This window comes from Corvus kubaryi, unplaced genomic scaffold, assembly GCF_017639235.1.
Source record: "Corvus kubaryi isolate FWS band 111438036 unplaced genomic scaffold, C.kubaryi_AGA036_p1.0 37041, whole genome shotgun sequence".
Classification (NCBI taxonomy): Eukaryota; Metazoa; Chordata; class Aves; order Passeriformes; family Corvidae; genus Corvus; species Corvus kubaryi.
The window spans coordinates 91,926-118,367 of record NW_024581018.1 but is presented as its reverse complement, the minus strand read 5'-3'; the positions used below and the strand labels follow the sequence as shown (position 1 = coordinate 118,367).

Below are 26,442 nucleotides of genomic sequence, written 5' to 3'. Positions count from 1 at the left end.
AAAAGTGCCAGGTCAAATTGGACTTTTGTGTATTTCAGCTTGAGACAGAGAACTGTGATTTGGCAAGGAGATTACACCTAGCATTCTTCCTTGGGCAAAACCCTCCTTATCCTGGGATGTTTAACAGCAGCTGATAGCGAGGAACTGGGCTCTCAGCTCACCCAAGTGCTGCTATGATCTCCCAGGAACCCTTCCTGCCTCTGTTTAGATTTATACTGTGAGTGGCTTTGCTTGCATTCTTGTTTGCAGGTTTGCTGTAGCAATAATGCTCACAACTGTTTTCCAGACTTACACAGGATCAATCCTTGTAGCAGTGAATCCGTACCAGCTGCTGCCTCTCTACACAGTGGATCAGATCAGACTGTACTGTAACAAGAGGATTGGAGAGCTTCCACCTCATGTCTTTGCCATTGCAGACAACTGTTACTTCAATATGAAGAGGAATAAGAGAGACCAGTGCTGTGTGATCAGGTGATTGGACTCAGAGAGGATAATAGCAGAAATTAAGTCTGGCATGGTTTGGGGCACCTTTGTGGACACAGGAGACCTTCCAAATGGAAGGGCACAGATAAGACTAGAGACAAGAGGAGGGAAATATTTTCTTCCCTTCTTCTTTATTTTCAGTTAGGGCTGCAAAAGGTAGAACATAAGCAAAGGATTTCCAAAGTCCATTGTTTTCCCCCAGAATCTTTGAATGTGGTTGTACATTCTGCAGGTGGTCACTACACACAGAAACATAACACCTGAGCATGTGTGATATAGGGCTATCTCTTACCTTGGAGACAAGATATTTATGTTACATGTAGTTTCTGAGAACAGACATTTCCCAAAGAGAAATAACTCGAAGATGAAAGAAAGCTTTCTTTGTCCTATAAAGAATCCATTTTCTGTTTGTCATCAATGTGAAGAACCAGATAGTCTCATTGCAATAGTATCTGATTATAGCTGAGTCAACTCAGTTGATGTGCTAACACTGGCATTGACAATCTGGTAATGCAATAGAGAAGAAAAGCAAGTGGTCATTTAATTTGCACAGGTACAGAATGTCTTCCATGGATTTGCTTGTTTTTAATTGGTGGGAGGATTTAGTTCTCAGCCTAAGTCTAAAAAACAACTTAAATTTAAGCAGATAAGATGATGAAAGACTCAAATTTTCCAGCCTTCTATGAAAGTCTGATCTACCATTTACAGGGTAAATTTAGTGGTTGGGTTTTTTTTAAACTAGGTCTGCCATGTTACCAAAAAAAGTAAGGAAGCCTGTAATGATCTTATTTCTTACTGCAGTGGAGAATCTGGAGCTGGTAAAACTGAAAGCACAAAGCTAATACTACAGTTTTTGGCAGCTGTCAGTGGCCAGCATTCCTGGATAGAGCAGCAAATCCTAGAGGCCAACCCCATTCTGGAAGGTGGGTTATTTAGCAAACATGGCTGATTTACCACATTTACCTCAGAATAAAAAAAAATCAAAACCAGATCTTTGAACCATTGTATCTGCTTAACTGGTAACCCCCCTGAAACACTGGTGATGCACTGTAGATGTAGATATTCTCTATACTTCTCTGCCATGTTCCCATGCAGTCCTCAGCAGCCTTGCTCTCACGCTGTAGGAGGAGGTGCCACTGTAGTATGTAACATGGAACTGCTGGGAGCACAAGAGTCCTTGGGAATGCAGAGCCCAAGGCAAAGCCCCCTGGTTTAGCATTTACCCTAGACAGTGACAAAGTGACTGGCCAAGCATGGATGTATCTATAGGGGAGCCTATAGATACAGCCATGAGACATCCTGAGACACCCATCTTTGTACAGGGATCAACATGTTCCCAGTAAATCCTTCTGGAGGTCTTCAGACTTGTCCAGATCTCTTGGCTGGCCAGATATAGACCACATTTGGATCATTTGAATATGTCTTTTAGGACCCAATTATCTGGATGCACAGTATGCCTGCCCCTCTCTTCAGGAGGCAGACTGAGACAAGACATGCTCCAGTGCTTCTGAGCGCAGGCATTTGGAACACGTGTAAAATACTAGCAGCAAAGTAGAAAGGCAAAAAAATAGGCTTGATGATCATGAACTGCAATAATCCAGGTACTATCTCTGTCCCTTGCCCATCAGCTTTTGGAAATGCCAAGACAATTCGAAATGACAATTCAAGCCGCTTTGGGAAATACATTGATATTCACTTCAACCAAAATGGTGTGATAGAAGGAGCCCGCATAGAACAGTTCCTCCTGGAGAAGTCCCGGGTTTGCCGGCAGGTGAGGACACTGGCAGGTGTACATTCTGCCTGCTCTTGTGTTAGAAGCTTATCCTGACAAGGCTGTCCATTGGCCTATTTCTTTCTTTTTTAGGCTCCAGAGGAGAGGAACTATCACATCTTCTACTGCATGCTAATGGGGATGAATACAGAACAGAAAAAGATGCTGAATCTGGGCACTGCCTCAGAGTACACTTATCTCACTATGGTAATTATCTCTGCTTTATTCTCCATTATCCCTCTGCCATTTGCTTCTTCCAGTGAGCAATTGCAATCACTAGGAGCTGCAGATGGTACTTACCAAATATGAACAGTGCTTCCCTTAGAGTACCAGAAGCAGTAACACCAAAAGTGCTGTGAGCATCTGTTTCAGACACTTACTGTATTGTCCACCAGTGGGAAGCAGCTTGTGGCATGTCAAAGCTTTCTGTCAAAGTCAGACTTAAGAAACATAAAGAAATGGGACAATATAAAGAATGTGGACAACATCCCCCACTTTCCCAGACACTCAGATTCCAGAGGAATGTAAGGGATCTCATGCCAGGGAGAATGGTAATCAGATATGTGTACCTTAGAGGAATATGAATAAGAATCCTAGTCCTTATATCTAATAAATCTTATATACATAATGCAGGCAGCTGGCATTCAGCGTAACCTCCCAAAATTGATGTTACCATGTCTGGGTTTATGATGCCATTGTGGCAGAAGTGGGATCTTCATAGGTGAGATTTTTGAAAATGGCTAATTGAATGGTTTAGGACATGAAAGCCATGATGAAAATCCTGTCCTTTAGCCTGTGTATATACCTCGTATTACATACGCCAGCTGGTTTGACTTGGGCTGTTCTACAGCTGTGGAAAAAATGCCTCTACTGAAATTAGCTGGAGCTGGGCATCTAATTTCTAGGAAATAAAAACAAGTCTATGATCTGTTTCTGGAGTCTCAAAAGCAAAACCATTAAAGTTACGGAGATTTTTTCAAATGTAATATTTTCAAAATATCAGTGATCTTACAGCAAAGCTGATGAGTGCAATTAGTGCAATTAATCCATTGGCCATTCCATAAAAAGGCCACTGGGTCAGCAGTAGGGCAGTGTGATAGTGAGATAGGATTGGACTAAAGGAGAACATATCCATGGTTTTATAAAGGTCAGCTGTTGGCACAAGCTGGCATGTTTACATGCTGTAAACTGACATGTCTGGGAATATTTCATTTTTGTAATTATCATGCTATATTGTCAGAAACATCAAAGATAAAAAAGGCATTTCCCCATCTCCATTAGGGCTGAAAGTAGTTTCTATCAGGAGCAGCATCCTAGGACCTGCTGTGCAGGCTTTGATGAAGGTTCTTCTGATGCTGCCTTGGATGCTTCCATTTGCCTTCCATTAGGACCTAATATTTTTATTTTGAGCTCTGCCTTCTAGTACTTATCCAATTCAGCTTGCTTTGGTTTGGGATGAGGGCTCTTAATTTTCCATTGACAAGGCAGACAGAGAAAACCAAAGGCCTTGTAAATGACCTTGTAAATGTAGGTAACCTTGTCAAAGCTTCCTGTCCTTTTATGCTCCAGAGCAGCCTTCCCCTCAGCTTTTCCTTTTAGCATCCCCAGCATTCAGTCTAGCGCTGGAGAAATGCATTATTGAGCCCTCTGTTAATGGGTACTTTTTGAGAGTAAAGATGAAGGAAGATACAACCATGGGAAGAGGATATAGAATGTCTAAATGGGTTTTTACCTTGCGTCCTTGTGGACTCACAGGACAGCCACCCTGTGTACAAAGGCTTGTTAGTCTGCAGGTGCTTTCTTCCTTGTCTGGGTAGCAGGAGGATCTTCCTTACCTGTCAGTGTGGTGCTTGCAGGGCAACTGCATGTCCTGCGACGGCCGGAATGACGCCAAGGATTATGCCCACATTCGCTCGGCTATGAAGATCCTCATGTTCTCAGACTCTGAGCACTGGGACATCAGCAAGCTGCTGGCTGCAATCCTGCACCTAGGGAATGTAGAGTTTCAAGGTAAACTCAATATTGCCTGTGCTTACCCTTCCTCAGGCTCGATGGTAAAGGTGCTTCCCTTGGGTGCTTCCTGCTTCCACCTGCACAGATTAGGTTGTGCTGCTCTGCCCTCTATTAATAGGTCAACAGACTTGGAAAGGCAGGCAGATAAGCACCATGAAATTCTGATATGTGACTCCACTGCCAAGTGTTTTGAAAAACAGTATCTTATTATTATTTTGTCATGCTGTCAGGTCTCCATGGTTGTACATAGGGCCCTTATCACACAAACTGAAACAACAGAGTATAATGCCATGTTACATTTGCTGATTGTTGTTCTACACAAGCCAGAGGACACAGGAGTGATGTTTGCCATGGAGATAATAGCAGTCATGCTCCTGCTTAAGTCTGCTGACTACTCACCTGCATAGGTGCTCTTCTGGTATGGACAGGCACAGTGTGATACCCACCAGCACATGCCAGAAGCTCTCACATTTTAGAAAATAACTCCTTGCTTTGTGATACAGAGGGCCTGATACAGTGATGCCAGCTGGATTCTTTGGATTAATGCTGACTACTAAAATTAGAGATTTCTTTTATTCCCCTTTGTTGTCTAAATTTCCCTCAAGCCAAATACACAGGAAAAATTATTTCCAGAAACACATTTTCTGGAGTCAGATATCACTTCCCCAGATCCCCAGTAGTAGCTATTTTAAATGAATAGCCTTGTCAGTTTGGCTGCTGTTTTTAGCCTGATGTTCTAGGCATGAGAGCCCTGTAGATCCCAGGATCCCTGGGTGAAATCAGGACCCTCCTTGGTAAAATCACTGAACCCATCAGTTTCAAATGAGAACTGAGTACCTTGCCACACTCCCAGTGCTGTGGGGTCACAGAAATACAGCTATATTAACAACAGTGATGGTACCCCCTGACACTGGCTGTTTCTTCCTTGCAGCGGCCGTGTACGACAACTTGGACTGCTCCGATGTGATGGACTCACCACACTTCTCCATTGCCACCAAATTGCTCGAGGTAATGGACTCTCATCTTCTCTTGCTGGTTCTCCCTTCCCCCTTGTTCCCTGAGCACACTGGCAGAGCACATCTCTGGAGTGTATGTAGGAATATACATTCAACAGGCATGCCCCCTCTCTCGCTGACACTCCAGTCATGCTGTTGCAGATGTCTCTCCAAGCCAGGAGATCTTTAACTGGGACAGCAAGTTGCCAGTGGATGCTGCTAGACATCACTAGTTTGTCATAGCCCTCCTCCTGATACAAACTTTGCTGGATCTCCTTTATCCACCTGGAATGACCAGGCTGCTATGACTGTTTCTCCAGGTAGACTCTAGTGAACTCCAGAACAGCCTCACAAACCTCTCCATCATTGTCCGAGGAGAAAGTGTGTCCAGGCCTCTGAACGTGGTTCAAGCTGCTGATGGGAGGGATGCCTTTGTGAAGGTACTGGTGCTCATGGCTTTCTTGTTTAAAGACTGGGGATGCTTTCAGAGCTGTCTTTCTTCCTGGCTGAGGAGCCTTATGTGATTGACCTTGAGGGCTCCAGGCCCTTGCAGTTCTCAGGCATAGCTTGACAGCACAATAGCAACCAGTAAGTTACATCCGAAGTCTCTAATAATGTGCTCCAATTCCTCTTTCATTTTTTTTCTCAGGGTATATATGGACGGATTTTCTTGTGGATCGTGAACAAGATAAACTCAGCCATTTTCAACCCAACTTCTCAGAAGCCTAAAGACAGACGTCAATCCATTGGACTGCTGGACATTTTTGGGTTTGAAAACTTCAGCAACAACAGGTGGGAAACTCCAGATGCAGTGCAATAGGAAGCTGAAAAGCTGCTGATGTAAAGGGAAAGAATGAAAAAACAAACAGACACATGCTCTTTCAACATCATCCTGATTCTCAGAAAAATGGTGAAAATTTCATTACTGGGTTTTCCCAATTATGATCATGCAGATTCCATTTTCCTTCAGTCTTGATCATATTTCTGCCTCCTTCCCCAACCTTCATTTTAGTGCAGCCATTGCACTAAATGTCTATTCCAGAATGCACATGTCTATTCCAGAACCTGAGGAATCTTCTAAGGGGAGATAGCTATGGAGCTACTGTGGCAGGCAGCCACTATGTGAGGATGTAGTATATCCCTGTGTCTCTGTACCAAACTTTCCTGTTCCACAGCATTTTACAATGTCTCTTGGGATACATTTGGCATGTTGTACAAACAAGACTGTGTTGTGTTTCCCATTTCAGCTCATGCTTACATCTTTCTCAGTGTTCTCCCATCCCCTTTTTTTTTTTTTTTTTGACTGCTTCATTTCTGTACTCCTAAGGGCAGGTCAGCTAAGTCCCTGGTCCCCTGGTCAGCACACCACTGTGTCACTGCGTGTCACTGCTGTCTCTTCCACTGGTGTTTCCATTCCCAAAGCACCGTTTCTGTTTGCCCTTCTCTCTGGGGGGACAGCAGCTCTCTCAGTTGTCAGGTACCATCAGTTCTCAGCAAACCATCAGCACATACTCTGCAATCTTTTGCAATCCATTTCAACTGATGCCTCTTGCCTTCAGCCAGATAATATTTCTCAGTGACTTTAGGAACAGAATCTGGGATCTCTACAGTCTGTCTTCTATTTTTTGTGTTCTCTCCTGTTATTTTGTGCTGTTCCCCAGGGTCTGCAGTCCGCATGGGTCCTCACTGTGGTGAGCACCCCAGAGGCCCACACGGTGTGCCACAGCAAGTACCAGGTAATGATACTCAGGTGCAGCATAAAGGAGTAACTAACAAAAGAAGCAGAAGTGCCACTGCAAGCAGAAACATGTCACATGCTCATAAGTCAAGCAATTTTCACAGTTACATGTTCCCTTTATCTCTAGAGTTTCTTGAAACACTTAAGAGATCTTTTCTTGCCTACTAAGCAACATTCAGGCATCAGCTGGATCATTGCTGCTGGTCTTTGTCACAGCAGAAAATGCCTCCCTCGTGCAGTGATGGTGGTCACCAGCACTGTGGAATATGGCAGTGGTATATCTGGATATGCCTTTAAAGCAGAGGCTAAACAAATAGCACAGACCAGTGCAGCACTGGCCAAGGATGACCATGGGCTTTCATCTTGTCCTTCCCCAGCTTTGAGCAGCTGTGCATTAACATTGCAAATGAGCACCTTCAGCAGTTCTTCGTGCACCATGTCTTCAAGCTGGAGCAAGAGGAATACCTTGCAGAGCATATTGCCTGGAACAACATTGACTTCACTGACAACCGCCAGGCTCTGGAAGTCATTGCACTTAAGCCCATGAATATCATCTCCCTCATTGATGAAGAGAGCAGGTTCCCCAAGGTAAATTTCTGGTTTCACTTGTAATCCCTGGCTTTGCACACAGCTCACAGGTGACATTTGGGTTTAGACACACAAAAGTGCAAAAGTGGCTTTCAGATACGTTAGAAGAGGCAATATCTTCTCCCCATAGATGTTTCTTTCAAATTAGCTCACTACACGACTGCTTCACTCTCTGCTGGAATGTGCTCTTCCTGATGCCTTGCTGTTGAAACTCTTACAGCTGTTCCAGACAGAGAAAGAAGGAGTCTGCATCATTTTACAAGGGCTTCTTCAGAAATCTTTGAAATAGTTTATTGTTTGAGTATTGTTCTGCTGTTGGTCTAGACTGCAGCTTGCTCTTTCTTCCCCTTGCTGACAGACTCAATTCAGCAATGTCACCATTGTGAGAAACTGAAGGGGAACTACAGGCCTGGCCTGGCAGCTGACTTTGGTGCCAGGGAAAGTCATAAACAGATCATTTAGAGCACCATCACAGAGCAGGTACAGAACAAGTTGATCAGGCCCAGTCAGCAAGGGCCCTGCTTTACTCACCTGATCTCCTTCCATGACAAGTTGACCTGCTGAGTGCATGAGGGAGATCCTGTGGCTGTTGTCTGCCATGATTCTGTGATTCTGTGAAATGTTATTCTGCAAAGGCCAGTCATCTCAAACAGAAGAGCAGAGATGAAAGTACCATTTGATCTCAGACATCCCAACAGAGCATTTTCATAGTCTGCAGAGCATGGTGAGGCTAAGCTGGAGTGTTGGTGCAGAAATCAGATGACAATGGAGGGTGTCCAGAAAAGCAAGCCCCTGCCTCAGCTCATCTGTAGTCCTTCAGGTAACAATTTGAGAGGATCATGTACAGGCAGACAGCTTTCCCCTTTCTTGCCTAAGAAGAGGGTAGTCCCACAGTTAGATCAAGAAAACACCTCTTCCATGATTCCAGGAGCATGTGACTTCTGAGAGCACAGCCCCCACTGCCCTGGGCATGGGCCAGTGCACAGAGCTCACATGGCCCATGAGGGGATGGCATCATGATGGCACCCCTTGAAGAGAAGCACCCAGCTGATTGGCTTGCCTCTGGAATTCATGGTCTGGGCCTGCTGACTGGGATCTGCTCTGGGATTCTTCCAGGGATCTCTGAGTCTTGCACCAGCTGAGGAGTGCAAGAACAACTGTGTCTGCCCAGGAGAAGGAGCAGGCACCCCTTACAGCTTCCTGGGTAGGAGGGCATGAGAAGGTTGGTGGGGGCCTTTGCTTGTGAGGTCCAAAGATCTGGTAAATTCTAAGTGCACCTGGTGACGTTAGTAATGCTACGGGGGCTTGTGTACAGCGCTAGAACACCAGGCCCTGTGCTTGATGGTGTGTTCTGTCATGATGCTTGAGACAGGAGTCTGTGTAAAAGGGAAGATACTTTTGGCACTACTTTCCTCCAGATCTATTCCACACATAAGGGCAGTATTTGAGCTTTTGTTATCTCTAAGCACCACTTCTGTTTGTTTGCTGAGCACAGATCAGTGGTGGGGACAATCTGCTTAACCATCCTTTTTTACTTATGTTTGTTTCTAGGGCACTGATGCCACCATGCTTGTCAAAATCAATTCTCTCCACGGTAAAAGTAAAGTCTACATCCCACCTAAGAGTGTTCATGACACCAAGTTTGGCATCAACCACTTTGCTGGGGTTGTCTTTTACGAATCAAAAGGTGAGCCTATCTCTGCTGGATACGGAGGGTGAAGGGAATATCCTGGAGAGCCACATATCCACCTGCCCTGGATATGTGGCTCTCCAGAGTAATGCTGATCTGAAGTTGATCAGAAGGTCAGGAGGATTACTCTAAACCAATCTGCAAGTTACTGTAAATTAAGTGGATTTTAGCTAGACAGAGTGGTGCTAGAGCCAGCAGGATGCAGAGGTGACAGGCTAATTTTGTTTCCATCCTATAGATTTCCTGGAGAAAAATCGTGACACACTGAGTGCTAATGTAATGCAAGTGGTCCATTCCTCCAAAAACAAATTCCTGAGAGAGATTTTCCAGGTGGAAACAACCCCACCTAGTCTGGGACGCGGGACCATTCGGCATCTTGGATCTGACCAGGTCTACAAGGTTGGCTTACTGGCACTGTCTTGCAGAAACAACTCATTTCTCCTCCCTCCTATAAAGCTCTGGCTGTTCTTGACGCTCTCTTTCTTTTGCACTGTCTCTGCAAATCCCTATCTCTTTCATTCAAATTGTCTCTTCCAAGGGGGCTGCAGGAAAAGTCAGGGTCTGGTGTTCATGCTGTAAACAAGTGCAATGTCAGCCCTGCCTCCCAGGTCTTCATCCCTGGACATGTGTGTAGCCATGCCTGCAGGCTGTCTCAGAACCACGAGTCATGATGCCTCCCCACATGTTGTCATCAACTGGATGTCACTTTGGGCCAAAGTTCATGATGGGTCATTATCAGAGACTCCACTGTGCCTGGTGTGTCTGTGCCTAGTGAAAATAAGGGTGTGAAGTGCAGTGGACTAGAAACAGTGTGGGGCACAGTTCAGGTTCTCTGTCCTGCTCCAACTTCCACATACCTTGATTTCTGAACATTTAACTATGTAGTGTCACCAGTATGTGAAGGTACTTTTGCTTTTATTGTTTACATATTTGATTTTTCCTGTCAGGATACAGAACAGTCAGCTTGCTATCTTACCTACTGTCTGTCTATTCTCCTAGCATTTTCTGATCTTGTCCTTTCTTCCTCCGTCTTTGTCCCAGTGTGGCTTTCTGCTGTCCAGAACACCTGGCCACGCACAGGTAAACATCCCAGGGGCAAAGAATGTCAAAAGTGGTATAAGCAGCAACAGAGAGCTGGCTTTGCATCTCTTAAATGCTATGAATACCTCCAGATTAAATATCCGGTGTATCTACATTGCTCTAATACTCTAATGGGTCTTGTCCCTATAAATAAGGCTGAACTATTGAAAAAAAAGTATAGCAGCATGTCAAGAAAGGAAATACCAAATGTGGGCTACCCCATGTCAAAATGCACAGAAATTAGCTGTTGATGGTCAAATAAATGGGACCATCATTGGGAAGCCTAAGAAGCCGGCTACAGAAAAGAACAATGAATGATGTGCCAGAAAACACTTTTTTGTCCTGAGATCTCAGAGTTCCTTTCCTGACACATCACAACAGAAAAGTCACCCTTAACTCAACAACAAATTTAAACCCTGCTTTAACAATGTTGTATGTGTGAGATCATGAAGGCATGAGCTTCAGCCTTGTGTGGCCATCCCACTGATGGTACAGCAGAAAGAGTCTGAGAGTGAAAATCACTTTTAACTCTTACACAGCTAAAATATATATATGCTGTTATCATACCCACTTTGGATGCTTGCTAGCCCTAAGATGCATCAGAGCTGCAACGAGACATTCCCAGGAGCTGTTTTCCAAAGACACGAGTGATTGATCACTGGAGGGCAGCCTTGCCCTGTAGCTAAAGCAGAGGGTGGAAATCGGAGTGTTCAAAAGGGCACTTTAGATGTAAGAATAGCAGGATGAGGTACCCTAAAGACCATGGAAGTGAGGGGAGCCACTCAACTTTAAATTATTTACTTAGAAAAATATTCCAACAACCCCACAATGGACCAACCCCCACCAAACAAACAAACAAAGCAGCTGTGTTGTGCTGCAATGATCAGCTCATTGCCTGTATGCAAAATGCCAGTGGAGTCCTTTTGTTATTTGGAATCTGTACTGTTGTCACTGTAATTTAATTTGCCCATACTGAGATGTAGAAACTTAGGCCTAATGTGGTGATCTGCGTGAAAGACACAGGTGTAACTGTGCTGTCAGAGAGGCTGAGGTGTAACTGTGCTGTCAGAGAGGCTGGGGAAATCTGAAGTACCTCGTACATTATCCTCCAGTAAAAGTTTGCCTTTTTACTGCTTACTGTAGTATTAATGAGCAAGGCTAGTCCCTAAGGAATGGGCTGTTCTGGGTCTTTAGCATTCCTAGCTATGATGGCAGCAAAATGTCTTGCCTGGAGTTTATTCCTGCTTTGGGAGTGGCTGTTTCTCACCAAGCTTTCAGGCACATCCCCAGGAATCACAGCTTGGCACCCAGGCCTGGCACTAAACGCAGCCTTGGCTGGAAGAAAGAGGCGCATGTGGGCTTCTCTCGGTGGAATTACTTCCACCACAGCCACCCCCATTGCGAGGACTTAGTGCCCAAGTAGGTGAAAGCACTTAGTGGGGGGTTTCTTTACAAGAATAAACCCCAACTAATAAGGTGCAGATGGCCAATTTAGCTCCCATGTAGGTAAATAATGTTTTTCTGGTGGTTGTGTGATACTATTACATTGTACAAAAATACAAAGGTTTACTAATTGGCCTCTGACAGTGAATGATGTTGCAGTCACCATGTGCTTTGTCTTCTCAGGGCTTGGATACCACCAAGCGGCTCTCGACACTGGGAGGACAGTTCAAGCAATCCCTGGAAAAACTAATGAAAATCCTTGAGCAGTGCCAGCCATACTTCATCCGCTGCATCAAGCCAAATGACTACAAGAAACCACTGGTAATGTTCTAACAATAAGAAGTCTTGCCTTTGGTAAAGTTTGTAATGAGAAAAGGCTCTCAGTTGCTGTGTAGCATTTTGTAGCTGTACTTGGCTGCATCCAAGAAGAGCTGGAGTACAGGCTATTCCTGCAATAAACATAGTAGGAGGATATAGCTTTGTTAATTTACAAAAGCATCTCAAAAAAGTACCATAGAGTAATGGATAGCAAAAAAGCAGACAGGTGTATTCCTGAGCAGAGTTACAGAAGCCTTTTCGGTAAAGATAAAGACGAAACTGAAGACTTTGTAACTCCTCAACAAAGGGACAAAACAAAAAACATGATCAACAATGATCATACTATGAAATAGCCTGAGAGAGAATAGGAAAGCTGTTGGACTTTGTGAGAGGGGTGATGTGGCTTAATCTGACATTACAAGAGAAGAGAAGTCAGTTTGTCATTAGGACACGTGGCTGGAACTCGGGGGATTTTCGACCTGATTCTACTCTAAAACTTTGTATGGTGTTGGTCAAGTGAGTTAAAAATTTTTGAAGCACTGCATGTGGCTTAGTGAGCCAGTTTTTAACCTCAGGTAAGATTAAACAATAATAAGAAGAAAAGAGCAGCATGCCTGCTGTGCTTTGCATGGCATGCCCAAAGGCCTAAGTTGCTACTGCAGTTATTCACCCCTGCAAAATTATATGATCAATTCACCATTCATCTGAAATTACAGTTCTAGAATGAAAAATGGTAGCCAGACTGAAGTTAATGGACTGTTTTTACTGCTGACATACACAAATTTGGTAGAGCCATTGGGGTGACTTGTTTATGCTTGTAATGAACTAATTTAGTGCACTAAAGAAAAACACAATTTAAAAAAAGCACAGTAGGCCATTTTGCAGGCCCTCTGAGGCTGGAGCATAATGGACATGTTCTGAGAGATACTGCATGTGTACCTTCTTTCAGTGCTAAGTCTCCTCATCTGCTTTCCCTTTCAGTTGTTTGATCGGGAACTGTGTATCAAACAGCTGCGATATTCAGGGATGATGGAGACCATTCAGATCAGGAAAGCTGGGTACCCCATTCGCTACAGCTTTGAGGAGTTCTTTGAGAGATACAGAGTTCTTCTGCCATGGTCTCTTCGACAACAGGTGTGCAAGCAAAAACATGATTTAAAGCTAATCTAACTTTTCCTTATGAGGCTTTGGTCTTTCCCCTGCCAGAAAGGTCTTGAATTACTGCTGGCAGAGTTGAGAGAGCTGTCAGCACAGAATTAAAGCTAAATACTTAAGTACTCCCTTCGACCTTAACTGAAAATGCAGAGTTGCTTTGAGGTCCAACTGTCCTTGGCCTGCTCCATGCAGACATCCCAGGCAGGGTAACATCCCCATTCCCATTGCCCTCAGATGTTTTTTTTCCATAATCACACACTTCTCAGGTCTCTGACAGCCTCCTCACACTTTGACTCTGGAATGCAATCACGTTCCTCCTCTTCCTGACCATTTGAGCTGAACCACTTTGATTCATTCTACTGTTAGCCCAGAGGTCTGCAAGACCTCATCTGTTTCTGTTCTTTGCCCTTTGGAATGCAGGGCAGTAGATCCTTGCATACTACAGCTGCTGTGTTTCACAGCCAATCCCTAACATCATTATGCTTTTGCACATCAGCTGAAGAATGATGTTCGACAGAGCTGCATCAGCATCTCCAAAGAAGTGCTGGGCAAGGATGAAAGCTGGCAAGTTGGAAGGACCAAGATTTTCCTTAAAGTAAGTAAAAAGGACAGTTTATTGTCTTTTCTCATGAAAGACTGGATGCTTCACAATACAGCTCGGTCTGCTTGTGCAAGGAGGACTGGGTTATCTTACCAATTCTTCCTTGAACCTGAGGGTGGATCTTTGTTCTTGAAAGCCAAATAATTCAATGAAGGGAGTTTGGTGTAGGAGAGGCTGAGTTCTTCCAGCTCCCAAAGACAAAAGGTGAGGTGAGGCGTTGGCCTGTTTCCCCCTCTCTCCCTGCCATGGGCAGCCGTCTCAATTTGAAAGACAGGTGTCTGCCAAGGAAGGCAGGAGCCTCCCTTGGAATGGAAAATATGACCCCCTTCCCTCTGAATTATTATAACTTTCAAATTTAGGAGCTTTCAGGCAAAGATATGGGAAAAAGAATAACAGTTCTTTACCAGTATGTGTATGTATAACAAGGCAAGCAAACAACAACAATGGCAGTGACAACAAACAAGAGCAGCAAGCCCAGTGAACGGGCTCCTCCCGCTCCTGGAGCGCTTTCCCCTCGCTGCAGCTCCGCTCGCGGCCGCCAGGGGCGCTGGTGGCTCCCGGCCGGGCGGGGCGGCTGCGGGGATTCCCCGCGCCGGCAGGGGGCGCTGTGCCGCGAGCTCAGGGACCTCACGTGGTCCGTGGCGGACGGGCTGGATGGTGACAATGGCTGCGGCAGGAACCTCGGAGCGGGGCCTGGAAGGGCAGGGCAGCCTCGCCCAGGATAGCAAGCAAGAGGTGGCAGAAACTCCGCAGCTATTGCTGGAACCACGGGGAGGCAGGGCTGGAACCGCAGGGCCTCCCGGGAGGGCAGGGGATGCAGAGCTACAGTGTAGCAAAAACTTGGAGCAGTGGGAAAAAAAAACCAACCCGTGCGGCAGGGCAGCAGCAGCCTGGCTCCCAGCAGGGCAGGGAAAGGCTCCCTGGTGCGGAGGGGAAGAGGGCCCGGGATCCCGGGGTTTCTCACCTGAGGCACCCGAGCAGATGGTGAAGAGTCCCTCTTTTAGTGAAGGTAGACTGTTAAGAAGGTTCCAATGCAACGGCCGCTCTTACGAACAGAGCTGCACTCACGGTAGAAGAAAGGCAGCAGGAGACGGAATCCTGCAGTGGTGACCAGTTCTCCCCACAGCCACCGCAGCCTCTCTCCCCTCCGAATGCTGAGAGCACAAGAGCTGGGGGCTGCATGCAACCCCGTTTTCCCAGTCCAAAGTTCGCTGTATCTCTGCCCTCACGAGACACCTCAGCTAAAGAGAGTAGCCAGCTGCATCCCTCCCCTGAGCGGTGGCAACTTCTTTTATCTCTCTTAAGTGTCCAGTCGTTATTGTCTCCTAGCGTATGGGGGAAAGCTCCTTAAGAGAAAAAAACCCCCAAAAAACCAAAAGGAGAACTGCTAAAACCCCAACATACGGGTGATCCAGTTTCTGTGCTACAACGTTGCAGCTGGAACAGCACAGTGAAACGTATTGGAGCACAAAAAAGAATGGGATACCAGTGCACTGTTGCAGAGGTCCACCTTTCCTGTAGCATACCCTTGCCTCTAGCATACCCCCAGGTGAAAACAGTCTTGCTGCAGGCAGATTCTTGCTCGTTTATGGCTACAGCTAGACCGAGTCTGGTCAGGTGGTGTGCACTTTTCCTACTGCAGTCCCATAAATGCATTTTAATCACATTATGCTACATCATGCTGGTTTTGGGTCTTTTTTCAGATCATGTGTCCCATTTCCAGAGTTTGTAGGTGTGTCTGCTAAGCTGGCATATCCACACTTTCTTTTAACAGGATCATCATGACACTGTATTGGAGCTGCAACGCCAAAATGTGCTCACAGATAAGGTTCTTCTTATCCAGAAGGTGATGAGAGGATTGAAGGACAGGTCAGTCATCTTACAGGAGGGAATTCACTTTAGTTTAGAGTAGTTGATCTTTATGGTGCAGCATTTTTAGGCATGAAATGTATCGATCTATACCTTCCACCAGCCCTAAATTTCATGCTTGTCATGTAACAATGCACAGTGTATCTATGCAGATGTTGGACAAAGATTTGTTTTGGCTCAGTTTTTGTTATTTTCGTGATGTTTTTCAAAATGCAGGGCTGTGGCATGTATGAAAAGGAAGGTTTGAAAGGAGGACTTGCTCTTAATTACTTTTAGTAAACAGTAGACATCTGGAAAGCAGGAAATCCCCATGGAATTTATGCCCTTCTCAGAGCTACAAGAATTCTCTTACTTAGGATGGTTCTTTGATACAAGATGTTGAAAAGAATCAGATAGAAACTAACTAGTCCTTCTCTTTGCCAAAGAGACCTAATTCTTGCATTGTGTCTGCTTTAGTTTGAAATATCTTCAGAAATGAAATTTAGTCACTGTCAAATAAATGTTTGTCCTCATTAAATGCTTTGCATCATAATTTGTACTCATTGATCTTGTATCCCCTCAATCAGAACCATGATATAGAACTGAGTCTTGGTTTGGTTTAGAAATACTCTTGACCATAGTGAAGGAAGAACTAAAAAATATGACACAAATGCCCCAAAACTTCCTTTGTTTTTCACACTCTGCTATCCAGAAGAGTATCCAAACCAAAAGCCTCAACTTGCTTTTACTTTTAAACCATCAGACCTACGTGCTGCTTTTTCAGCTGCAGCATGACAGCTTGTGCTTTGGGAGGTTCATCTTGCTCAGATGGGTTCCTTGTCCTGGCAGCAAAACACTGGGGAGCGAGAGGTTATTAGGTGGGGAAGTTAACTTATCCAGTCTTGATGTGAGAGGTTTTCAGTTCTTACAGAGCTCTCTGACCACAGCAATCAATTTGGTCTGCAGTTGCCATGAGTATTTTTGCAGCAAACAAACCTGACATAAGACTGTGAACATCCCATAAAAGGAAAAAAAAAAAGCCACCTTATTCTTTACTACTATCATAAGAAGCATCAGAGATAACCTACAGTTTGTCACCTCACATGTCTGTCTGCTTAGGAAGAAGTTCCTGAAACAGAGAAAGTCTGCTGTAGCCATTCAGTCAGCCTGGAGAGGCTACTGCTGCCGGAAGGAATTCAGAATGGTAAGGTGAAGGTGTATCAATTAATGTATTATTTGTGTGTGTGTTTATATATTGTGCCCTGCCAGACTGAGTGAAGTATTAGAAATTAAGATATTCACAATTGAAGGGAGAAGAGACAAGATGACAGAGTGTAAAGGAGGATGTAAAGTCCAAGGAGGGCTCTGGGACCTCTCAGGGCTACCTGAACCTGTGACATTTCTGCTTTCTAGTGAAATAGGAACCCAACTCACCTTCAGCAGACCTTGCTCCAGAGGCCTAAGATATGAGTGGTCCCACACCTCTTACAGTCAGAAACCCAAGCATAGCCTTTGTGCATCACCACCATGCTATGAGCAAAGTGTCTTCTGCAACTGCTACAGAAAAACTGGGAATTTGTAAAAAATTAGCAGAAAAGTCATTATATCAATCTCACACTATTAAAAATTTTTCCAGGGGAGGTTCAGATTCAGATTAGATATTAGGAAAAAAATTTCACTGAAAGAGTGGTCAGGCACTGGAATAAGTTGTCCAGGGTGGTGGTGGAATCACCATGTCGGGATGTGTTGAAGAGGCATCTGAATGTGGCACCTGGGGATATGGTTTAAGGGTGGTTATGGTGGTGATGGGTTGACAGCTGGACAAGATAATCTTGAAGGTCTCTTCCAACCTTGATGATTCTGGGTGATTCTGTGTGAAAAATACTGGCTGGTCTTTCATAGATGGTGCATTTTCTGGGTGAGGAAAACTGGGGGCACTCACAGATTGTGTATTTGTGTGGGAGGGATTATTATTATTATTACTATTATTATTATTATTATTATTATATCCCATACATCCCATTTGAGATGGGCAGGAGGAGAAACTGCCAGTTTCAGTCAGAAACATTCTATATTCTGCATCAGTGATGCAATTCCTCTCTGATTGTTTGTTCATTTGTTTCCATTCACTTGGCTTCATTTCTGCTCTGTTCCTTCCCTTGTTATAATCCCAGGCTACCATTGTCACTTTCTGGAGCCACTCCCTAGAACAGACCCCCCAAATAACTCTATATACTAGTTTTAAAGGCCTATTACTGGTAGAAAACAAAGCATAAAGTGTAATATTACATTAGACACTTCCAGTGTCTAGAAACAGTTACTGAATTTTGTTGTCTTCTACTCATCCCAACTTACATCCCAACCTGTCTCGATGGTTTGGAACCATAATGACGCCTTCTTTCTGCACCACCCGCAGGTGCTGCTGGGCTTCGGGCGCCTGCAGGCCCTGTACCGCAGCCGGCAGCTGGCTCAGCAGTACGAGGCCACCCGGGCTCGGATCATCAGGTTCCAGGCCATGTGCCGCGGTTATCTGGTGCGCCAGAAGGTGGCGGAGCAGAGGAAAGCCGTGCGTGTCATACAGGCATACGCAAGGGGCATGTTTGCTCGCCAAACCTACCGGAGGATAAAGGGGCAGGTAATGCTCACAGATACCTTGTGAACACATTGTTTCTATGAAATTCCAATAGAGATTTTATGACCAGCAAGTGTTGCCTTAACATAGCATTGGGTGTGGATATTCATTTTGGGGTATTTTATTTTGAACTTTTGCCAAGTACAAAAGCAGTGTGTGTTAAGCAGACTGATCTTGTTTACATTTGTTTTATGTGATCATTATCATGGATCAAAACTTCACTGACACAGTTGCAGTGGCTTTGACAGAAGGGAGAAAGGATAAGATCTGTGTGTATCAGCCAGTCCTGCAAAGGGAGATCAATTTCTACAGCAGGGCCTGATAGTGGCACTCAGGGATCCATTCAGAAGGGAATCCCAATGCAGTGTGTCTTGGTAGGTGCTACCAGCCCTTGGCAGTCCAAAGCACATGGGAGGTATCTCCCTGATTTCCTTTCTCTACTAATGCTGTACAAACAGGACAAAGCCAGTTTGCAGATTTCTGCCTGTGGCCTGTTCCCTAAAATGCCAAATCTAGAACTAAGCTTCTGTTGTGACAAAGTCCTGTTGGGACCAGTTTGGACAACAGTTTGGCAGAAGGGAGTTGGCTCAGCAGTTGTAAAAACAGTCACAGGATAGTCCTGTTGTCCACAGAACAAGTTGAAAGCCAGGAATATCCACTTGGAAGAAGAGAAATATCCAAAAGCAAGGGAAGAAGCTGTTAGGTTACAAAAGGTAGATATGCTGGTGAAGGAACACTGGCCAGTGTTGCCCAGCTCACACCTGAGGACTTGCTCAAACCTCTGAGCACTGCTGTATTTAAAAAAAGAGAAGACATAGTTGTAAACCTATTTGTAATGATGCTTTGAAAATAGAACAAGGCAAACACATACACATTTCTGATTGCAGCATAAGCTGGCACTTTAGCCAAATATGCCAGTGCTATTACAAGTCTCCTGACACAAAGCATTTTAAAATTTTAAATATCGTGGGGTTTTCTGCTGTTAGCAATTCTGTGTTTTTCCTGTATTATCTCTTGTTGATAAAATTCTTGAATAATTCCACATTATTATCAATAGGCCAACAGTCCATAAAGACAGCTGTAAGAGCAGGGCCCTGCTGCTGACGTGCCAGGTCTTTGTGACTGCTTGACACAAGCAACATTTAACTTCCCGTTTCAACACTGTACTGGCAGAGCTGGACCTCACTGTCACACACCTTTGTAAAAGTGTTTCATCTTCATACCCCTTCACTCTAGCAGAATGATGTTCATTCATGATGTTCATGTTTAAGTCATGCCTAACCTATTTCTGTGTTTAAAGGAACACCTGCCAGCTCAGGAGAGAGAGGAGGCAGAAGCAAGACAAAGGAGGAACGTGCTTGCCAATAAACCAACAAATCATGATGTTATCAGCGACCAAGAAATGGTGGACAAAATTTTTGGGTTTTTACCGTCTATGATTGGAGGCCAAGAAGGACAGGCTCCTCTGGGTTTTGAGGTACAGAGCTGCAGACTGGTAACAGGTCATGCTTTTCCTTGTGTAAGCCAATTGACTGTTGCAATTCCATCAGTGGTCAGTTCTGTTTACTGTACTTCTGTACAGTGAAAGAATCCCCCAAATTAGTTATCCAGTCACTGAGGCATCTCTTGCAGAGGTCAATTCCCAAAAGTTTTTGGTCACATGAAGTTTAGGGACTATATAGCTTCAGACTGCACATTTGTTTCTTTGGCCCAGCAAACAGTGCCATCTTCTGCATTTTGGCACCAACCTCATGCTCTGCTGACAGTGCTCTCAGTGATTTTCTCCCTGAAACAAGCTGAAAGTTCATGACCCAAGTTATATCATGTTCTTGAAAGTAAAATTTGGGATATACTTGTCCTGATAGCTGTGGAGGTTGGAATTCTGTAGGAAGAGGTGTGCAGAATAGAATTGTATGGATTAGTACAGGATGTGAACAATAACACCTGAATTTTCTAGCAGCAATATTCTTGCTGAGGACCAAGATGGGAAGACCATATGGAATGGATGCATCTCAGAAGGACAAGCTCTGAGTCAAAATGATCTGTTGGTAGCAGCTGTAAATGGCTTTGGGGTTAGCTGGAAAGGCAAATTCTGGAAGACCGATGGCCAAGGGAAAAAAAAAAAAAGCAAAATTAAACATAAGAACATCAGAGTTCAGTAAAAGAAAATATGCTTCTTCCTCATGTTCTGCACAGGACTTGGAAACAAAGCTTAACAAGCTGGAGGAAGTGGACCTGGACATGGTTCCCATGAGTGTGGAGCTAGAAGAGGAAGCAGATGGTTTGGAAGAGTACACCTTCCCCAAGTTTGCTGCTACTTATTTTCAGGGGTCTTCTACACATACACATATCCGGAGACAGCTGCGGCACCCACTGCTCTACCATGATGACAAGGACAATGTCCTGGTATCTTGCTCCTTGTTGTTGTTGAACCTGCTCTCTCCACAGCCCTGGCTTTTCAGGTCCCCTCATCCTTGGGTCCTGGCTCTGGCACAGCCCTGGGAACAAGAGACTCCAGAGCCAAGGAGATAGTCCCGAGCCTTTGTATTGAAAGTAGCAGTTCTCATCAGCATTTTTTGGCACTTTGCACGCAGGCACTTCACACAATCACCTGCCCAACACAGGATCTCTGGTCACCTTTGGTCTTGCCCAAAGAGAGAACTCGGAGGTGTGTTTTGACTTCTCCAGACATCCTTTGGGGGCAAAAATGGACTGGAGAGAAAAAGCGTGAGAGCTTACCCATCTCTCTGCTCTTGCTAGGGTTGCTTGATCTGTGAGATAGGACAGAAGGGGGAGGGCCAGGCCTCCAATATCCTGTTGAACCAGAGGGGGATTGAGGAGGGTGTTTTCCTTGATTCTAAGCATCCTGGCAGAAGGGAGGACCCCATGCATCAAGAACTTTGCTATTACTTGGCTTTCTAGTTCTGGGCATGAGGGGTCCTGGCAGACTCCACTCCACTGCTCATCAGGTGAGCAAATGCAGAGTGCAGTGCAGCCAAGGCTTCTCCACCTCCCTCCAGCCACAGCACACCTCCAAGGTGCCAGTAAAGGGAATGGTGAGGGTTCAGCAATCACAGAAGAAATCTGACCTTCCCACCAGAGCTGTACCCTCTTCCTTTAGCAGGAAAGTGCTGTGTGTTGCTGTCATGTGGTTTGGTATGAAACCAAACTCTTCATGTAAGTAGCCAGAGGAAATGGGAATTTTAACAATTTGGACTGGGTAAAGGAAGAAAATGCTCTTAATCTAAACAGGCAGAAATGGCATGAAGCCATCGGTTTTGTTGGCACTGTTTGACTATGCTTTCTGCTACTATAGGCTTCTCTAGTTGTGTGGGTGATCATCCTGAGGTTCATGGGGGATCTGCCAGAGCCAGCAATGTTTGCCAAGAATACCACGACCAAGAGCAGCTCTGTGATGACACAGATATATGACACACTTGGCAGGAAAAACCAGGTCCAGCTGAGGAATGACAGCCCAAATATGGTGAGAGAAGCAGGCTATGTTTCATTTCATTCAAAGTTTTCATTTGCTTTCCTTGGTTTCTGTGCTGTCCTACCAAGAGTGAGAAAAGCAATGGAACTCTTTCATGCTACTGTACTTGAAATGTCACAAGTGCAAAAGGGCACCAGTCAGTCCTGGCAGGACACTCAGCTCCTTCTGGCAGGAGAGGACAAAACAAAAACATCTTCACTTGAGCATCTTTCTGTCCTTAATGAATCATTCTTGCTGTGCAATAAACTGATTTTCTATAATGGTAATGTGTATTGCAGAGAGAAGGCAGAAGGGATAACAGGATTTCTAAGGGAATTTCATCCCTGAAACTGAAACGGTCATCCAAGCTGACAGGGAAGGTAAGAGGTGGAAATAAATTGCCTTCCTTTCTTCTTGCCTGCAGTCCTGTCTTCACCTTCTGGCAGATGTTATGTGAGCAACCTCCCAGCTGAGAACTTGTTCCCCTGCCAAGCCAGGACAGCCCCGTGTGGGACACCTGGTGCAGTGTTCTTCGGAAACAATCCCCATGTGCACTGATGTCATCTGTTCTCTGGCAGAGAACATAGGGAGAAATTTATTACTGAGAATTGTTGGCATTACAGAAGAGCTTGCCCAGCAGCCTGAGCAGACTGAGAACCATGTGCTTAGGGCTGTACAGGACAGTACAAGAGAGTTCTCCTAGCCAGTGATAGTGCTGTAACAGCACGTTTAATGAGTTACCTTGAGAGGGAAGGGGGCAATATGGCCTGGTTCTCCTGCACTGAGCAGGAAGAGTTTTAGCCAGAAAGATAGAGAAGGAATGTCTCTCATTTCTGGGAGAGCTGCCTGCTAAGAGGGAGATTTCTAGACCACTCTGGGGTTCCACTCTGTTTCTTTCAGGTGACAGACCAGCTGCGAAGTGGAGAAGAGGCTTTCCAAGAGGATACCTCAATCTCTCAGAGACCTATGTCCAACCTAGAAAAAGTACACTTCATTATTGGCAATGCAATTCTGCGTCCTGCCATCAGGTAGGAAACGTATACCCCCTTCCTAGGGCCAGGTGCCCATTACATCGAGGAAATCCAGCATCCTTTTTCCACAGTCCTGGAGAATGACTCCCTTACTGCCTTTTCTGGTATTTTCATGTTGCACTTTAGGCCAGCTGCCTCCATGTATGGCTTTCTGAATACCCCACAGGTATGGAAAGGGGCAGAGCTCAGGGCTGTGACTTAATAACACTTGAAGATGGAGCACAGCCCTTGAATGAGGGAAAAGAGTCACTCAGAGGAGTAAGAAATACGGAGTTAATGGATGAGAGGTTTGCCAATAGCCTCTTGCTGAGCACTCAAGCAATTGTGCTCACATCGGAGATGGTCGAAGGTCTGGATTGCTGAGTGTATCAGACACTAAGGAGAAATCCTGACCACAAGCAGTGTGAGGCTGGACCTTAGGCCAAGCATGGTGTGAGAATAAGACAGAAGCTCGTTGATTCTGACCTGATCCCATGAATCCTCTCCTTTGTTTTATCCTAAGCACTTTTCTGTAACAAAGCCCCCAGACACAGGCCGTGCCTTGACCCCAGTCATGGGCTGCATTCCTCTCTCCACAGTCACTTTATTTCAGTCAAGACACTCCCTAAAGCAGATTCTCAGCCAGCAAAAATTGCATTCAATCCATATATCATAATAACCACAGGCTAAGTACCTATTCCCTTAGTCTGTGTTTCATCATATGTCCTATCAGGGAACAAAAAACTCATGAAACTTATGTCCTCTTACATCAGATTTGACAAATGTGTGTTCCAAGAGTCTAGAAAAAATTAAGATGATTTTTTAATAGCAGTTTTCTTTGTATGCAGATTTTTGCATCTGTTTCCCTTAGGTCCTTGTTTCATTTTCAGAAGCTTACTCTGAAGTGTTCTATTCTCCATTTCTGTACCAGGATTCACTCCAAGTTTGTATATAAAGATAAATAAAATATATAAATATTTTAAATATATAAATTTATATATTTATATATTTAAATATATAAATATATATATATATAAAATTAAGCAGGGTGTCCCCCATCCTTATCTCCAAATTCACCTACAAGCAGACAGACAAGAGCCATGAGCTACAAGCCACATGCTGAAGAGAGCTCAGAGCAAGTTACACATCTAGATTCTTGGACAGCAATGCCATTTCACAGCTGCATGACCCAGCAGTTGTTTCTCCTCCACAGTCCCCTGCTTGTCGCAGGAGTTAATCCAGCATGGGAACTGCACTTGAGCTGCTCGAGTAAGAAGGGGTGGCAAAAGACCCTAAGCATGCCCGGAGCTTAACATAACAAACCTATTTTTTTTAGGTTTTTCGTAACAAACCTATTTCCTGTGGTGTATTAAAGGTGCTATCCAAGCTATTGTGTTTAAACCTAGCTCAGATCTACTTCATCATGCTGCAATCCTGCCAAGCTTGCAGTTGAAATGTAGCCAAAGACAGTTCGGACAGTGAATCTGTTGTTCTCACGTTTCATTACAGAGATGAGATTTATTGCCAAATTTGCAAACAACTCACCGAAAACAACAACAGGAGCAGCTATGCTCGTGGCTGGATCCTTCTGTCACTTTGCCTTGGCTGCTTTCCTCCTTCAGACACGTTTGTGAAGGTACACTGCTAACCTTTCCTACAATAGCTCACACGCCTCAGCTGAGCTGGTGTCTTGTGTATTTTGATGCTTTGATGCTGACAGCCACATAAAATGTTTGGCTTCCAGAGCAGCTGGTGCTGCAGTTTCAGCAGAAACTTTCTCATCTCCTATTCTTATCTGGGAATTTAAATAAATTATTGCTGCATTCACATTTATTTTTTTTCATTACGTGTCATAGACTCTGGATTCTGTTGTTCTGTTTTAGATCTATAATCTGCAAGGGATCTGGCAAATTTTAACCTCTCCAATTCTGCCTTTCTAACCAAAGGCAACCAAAAGGTGTCTCCAGTTACAACCCCAGTGATTAAATATACTCAGGAGGGCAGTATAAAATCACACTCCCAAGTTTTATCAGTCCTTACCCTATATCTCTAAGCCCTAAAAAGTACATTAGATATTTGGACTTTTAAATTATTCATTAATTTCCAAGTTTAAATGGATGATAAATCTACTTCACCACAGGATAAAAACTCAACCTGTGGCTCCAACTTGACATCAGGCTTCCTCCTAAATCTGAGAGGCAGACAGATCCATGGATGTGCATGAAACTTCAGCCTTGCTTTACTAACACCCCAGTTCAAATGATCAATCAAATCATAAATGCTGATAAATGGACACAAATCAGTGTCCAGTGTTGATTGGAACAAATCAGTCACAAGCCATAGGCATCTTTCGACACCAGTCTTTGTCCAAGGACTTGGAACCATGCAGAATTAATGAAAGACATGACCATACCCTACCTCCAGGAGTATTCTTAATCATTAAAATAACCAGGTGAATGACCCATGCTTGCACTAAATACAGATATGTAAATACAAGTCCGTGTCATCCAAGAGCCATAAAGACTCCAAAAGCTCAGTTTATCCAATTAATCTCTTCAAATGTCCAATCTTAATCATGGACTTAAGTTATTGATATTGCCAGAGAACTTGGTAAAACTAAAGGTATCAATCATCATTAGTCGTAATCTGCCATTAGCCCTCTTCCCAGCTCTTCCATTTGTACAGAATGTCAGGCTCTTGGGTTGAAAACACTAACTCTTGCTCTAACCTAAGCATTAAGAATAAAGCCTCCACTACTCATGTAGTTAAACATGGTGAATAGACTGACACAAGTCTTCTCTCCCTTTGGACAGAAAGTTCTGAAGAATGAGTGAAAACTAAGTGTCTCAAGCCTCCTTTTTGAAGACACTAATTCCAACCCTTACCTTTAATATTTTCTGGTGAATCAAAAGCTAATGGATCACTCTAATCTAGTGTATCAGCTGCAGAAGGTTTTTATTGTTTTCTGAGGACTAATGTTTCCTAACTCCTTCCCCTGCTCTGTGCATGTAGTACCTGTTGAATTTCATCCACCATGGGCCCACAGGCTACGCTCCGTACTGTGCTGAGCGTCTGAGACGTACCTACAGCAACGGGGCCCGGACTGAACCTCCCAGCTGGCTGGAACTTCAGGTAGCAGCTCCCTTTTGGCTTAATTATATTGATCTGGGACATTTTATACTGGTTTTTGTAAGCATACTACTTACTTTGTAGTTATACTACATTCATTAACCTGTAATAACAGACATTCCTAAATCAAATCATGGAAATCAATGGCACAAGGAGATTGAAGACCAGCCACCTTGGTCTGGGCAGTTTCTTGGATACACCCCTTCTGGCTATTCAGTTACCCTAAATCCAGAAGAGGATGTAAGCAGCAGCAGATGATTTGCAGGGAGATACCTCCATCCACTCAGGAACCACAGGCCAGAAACAACCTCCTGAGGAAAGCTCTTACTATCACTTTTGGAAAGAACTGAGCAAGGCTTATGCTTTTAAAATGAAAGGAAGAAGGGAGTAAGATGGTGCTATATTGTCTTCCCCTTCCTTTAAATGTCACCCTAGTAATTAAAAACCACATGCCCCCCCTTTCAAATAAAGACCTC

The 26,442-nt window shown here is 44.4% G+C and overlaps 1 protein-coding gene across 3 annotated transcripts in view; it reads left to right on the top strand.

Moving 5' to 3' along the window:
* MYO7B (myosin VIIB) overlaps positions 1-26,442 on the top strand; it is a 53,063-nt gene that overhangs the window by 7,535 nt on the left and 19,086 nt on the right. For 2 of the 3 annotated variants that reach the window (XM_042020655.1, XM_042020656.1), the window contains exons 5-29: positions 287-471; positions 1,285-1,406; positions 2,112-2,254; positions 2,348-2,461; positions 4,111-4,264; positions 5,199-5,275; positions 5,583-5,702; positions 5,912-6,054; positions 7,378-7,588; positions 9,140-9,275; positions 9,517-9,677; positions 10,320-10,358; positions 11,985-12,122; positions 13,101-13,253; positions 13,771-13,869; positions 15,650-15,744; positions 16,843-16,927; positions 18,140-18,358; positions 19,656-19,832; positions 20,552-20,761; positions 21,672-21,839; positions 22,127-22,207; positions 22,728-22,855; positions 24,347-24,473; positions 25,850-25,969. In XM_042020655.1, coding sequence (XP_041876589.1) covers positions 287-471; positions 1,285-1,406; positions 2,112-2,254; positions 2,348-2,461; positions 4,111-4,264; positions 5,199-5,275; positions 5,583-5,702; positions 5,912-6,054; positions 7,378-7,588; positions 9,140-9,275; positions 9,517-9,677; positions 10,320-10,358; positions 11,985-12,122; positions 13,101-13,253; positions 13,771-13,869; positions 15,650-15,744; positions 16,843-16,927; positions 18,140-18,358; positions 19,656-19,832; positions 20,552-20,761; positions 21,672-21,839; positions 22,127-22,207; positions 22,728-22,855; positions 24,347-24,473; positions 25,850-25,969 — 3,405 coding nt within the window. The remainder of the gene's footprint in view (positions 1-286; positions 472-1,284; positions 1,407-2,111; positions 2,255-2,347; positions 2,462-4,110; positions 4,265-5,198; positions 5,276-5,582; positions 5,703-5,911; positions 6,055-7,377; positions 7,589-9,139; positions 9,276-9,516; positions 9,678-10,319; positions 10,359-11,984; positions 12,123-13,100; positions 13,254-13,770; positions 13,870-15,649; positions 15,745-16,842; positions 16,928-18,139; positions 18,359-19,655; positions 19,833-20,551; positions 20,762-21,671; positions 21,840-22,126; positions 22,208-22,727; positions 22,856-24,346; positions 24,474-25,849; positions 25,970-26,442) is intronic. The other variant, XM_042020657.1, reaches the window with a different exon arrangement.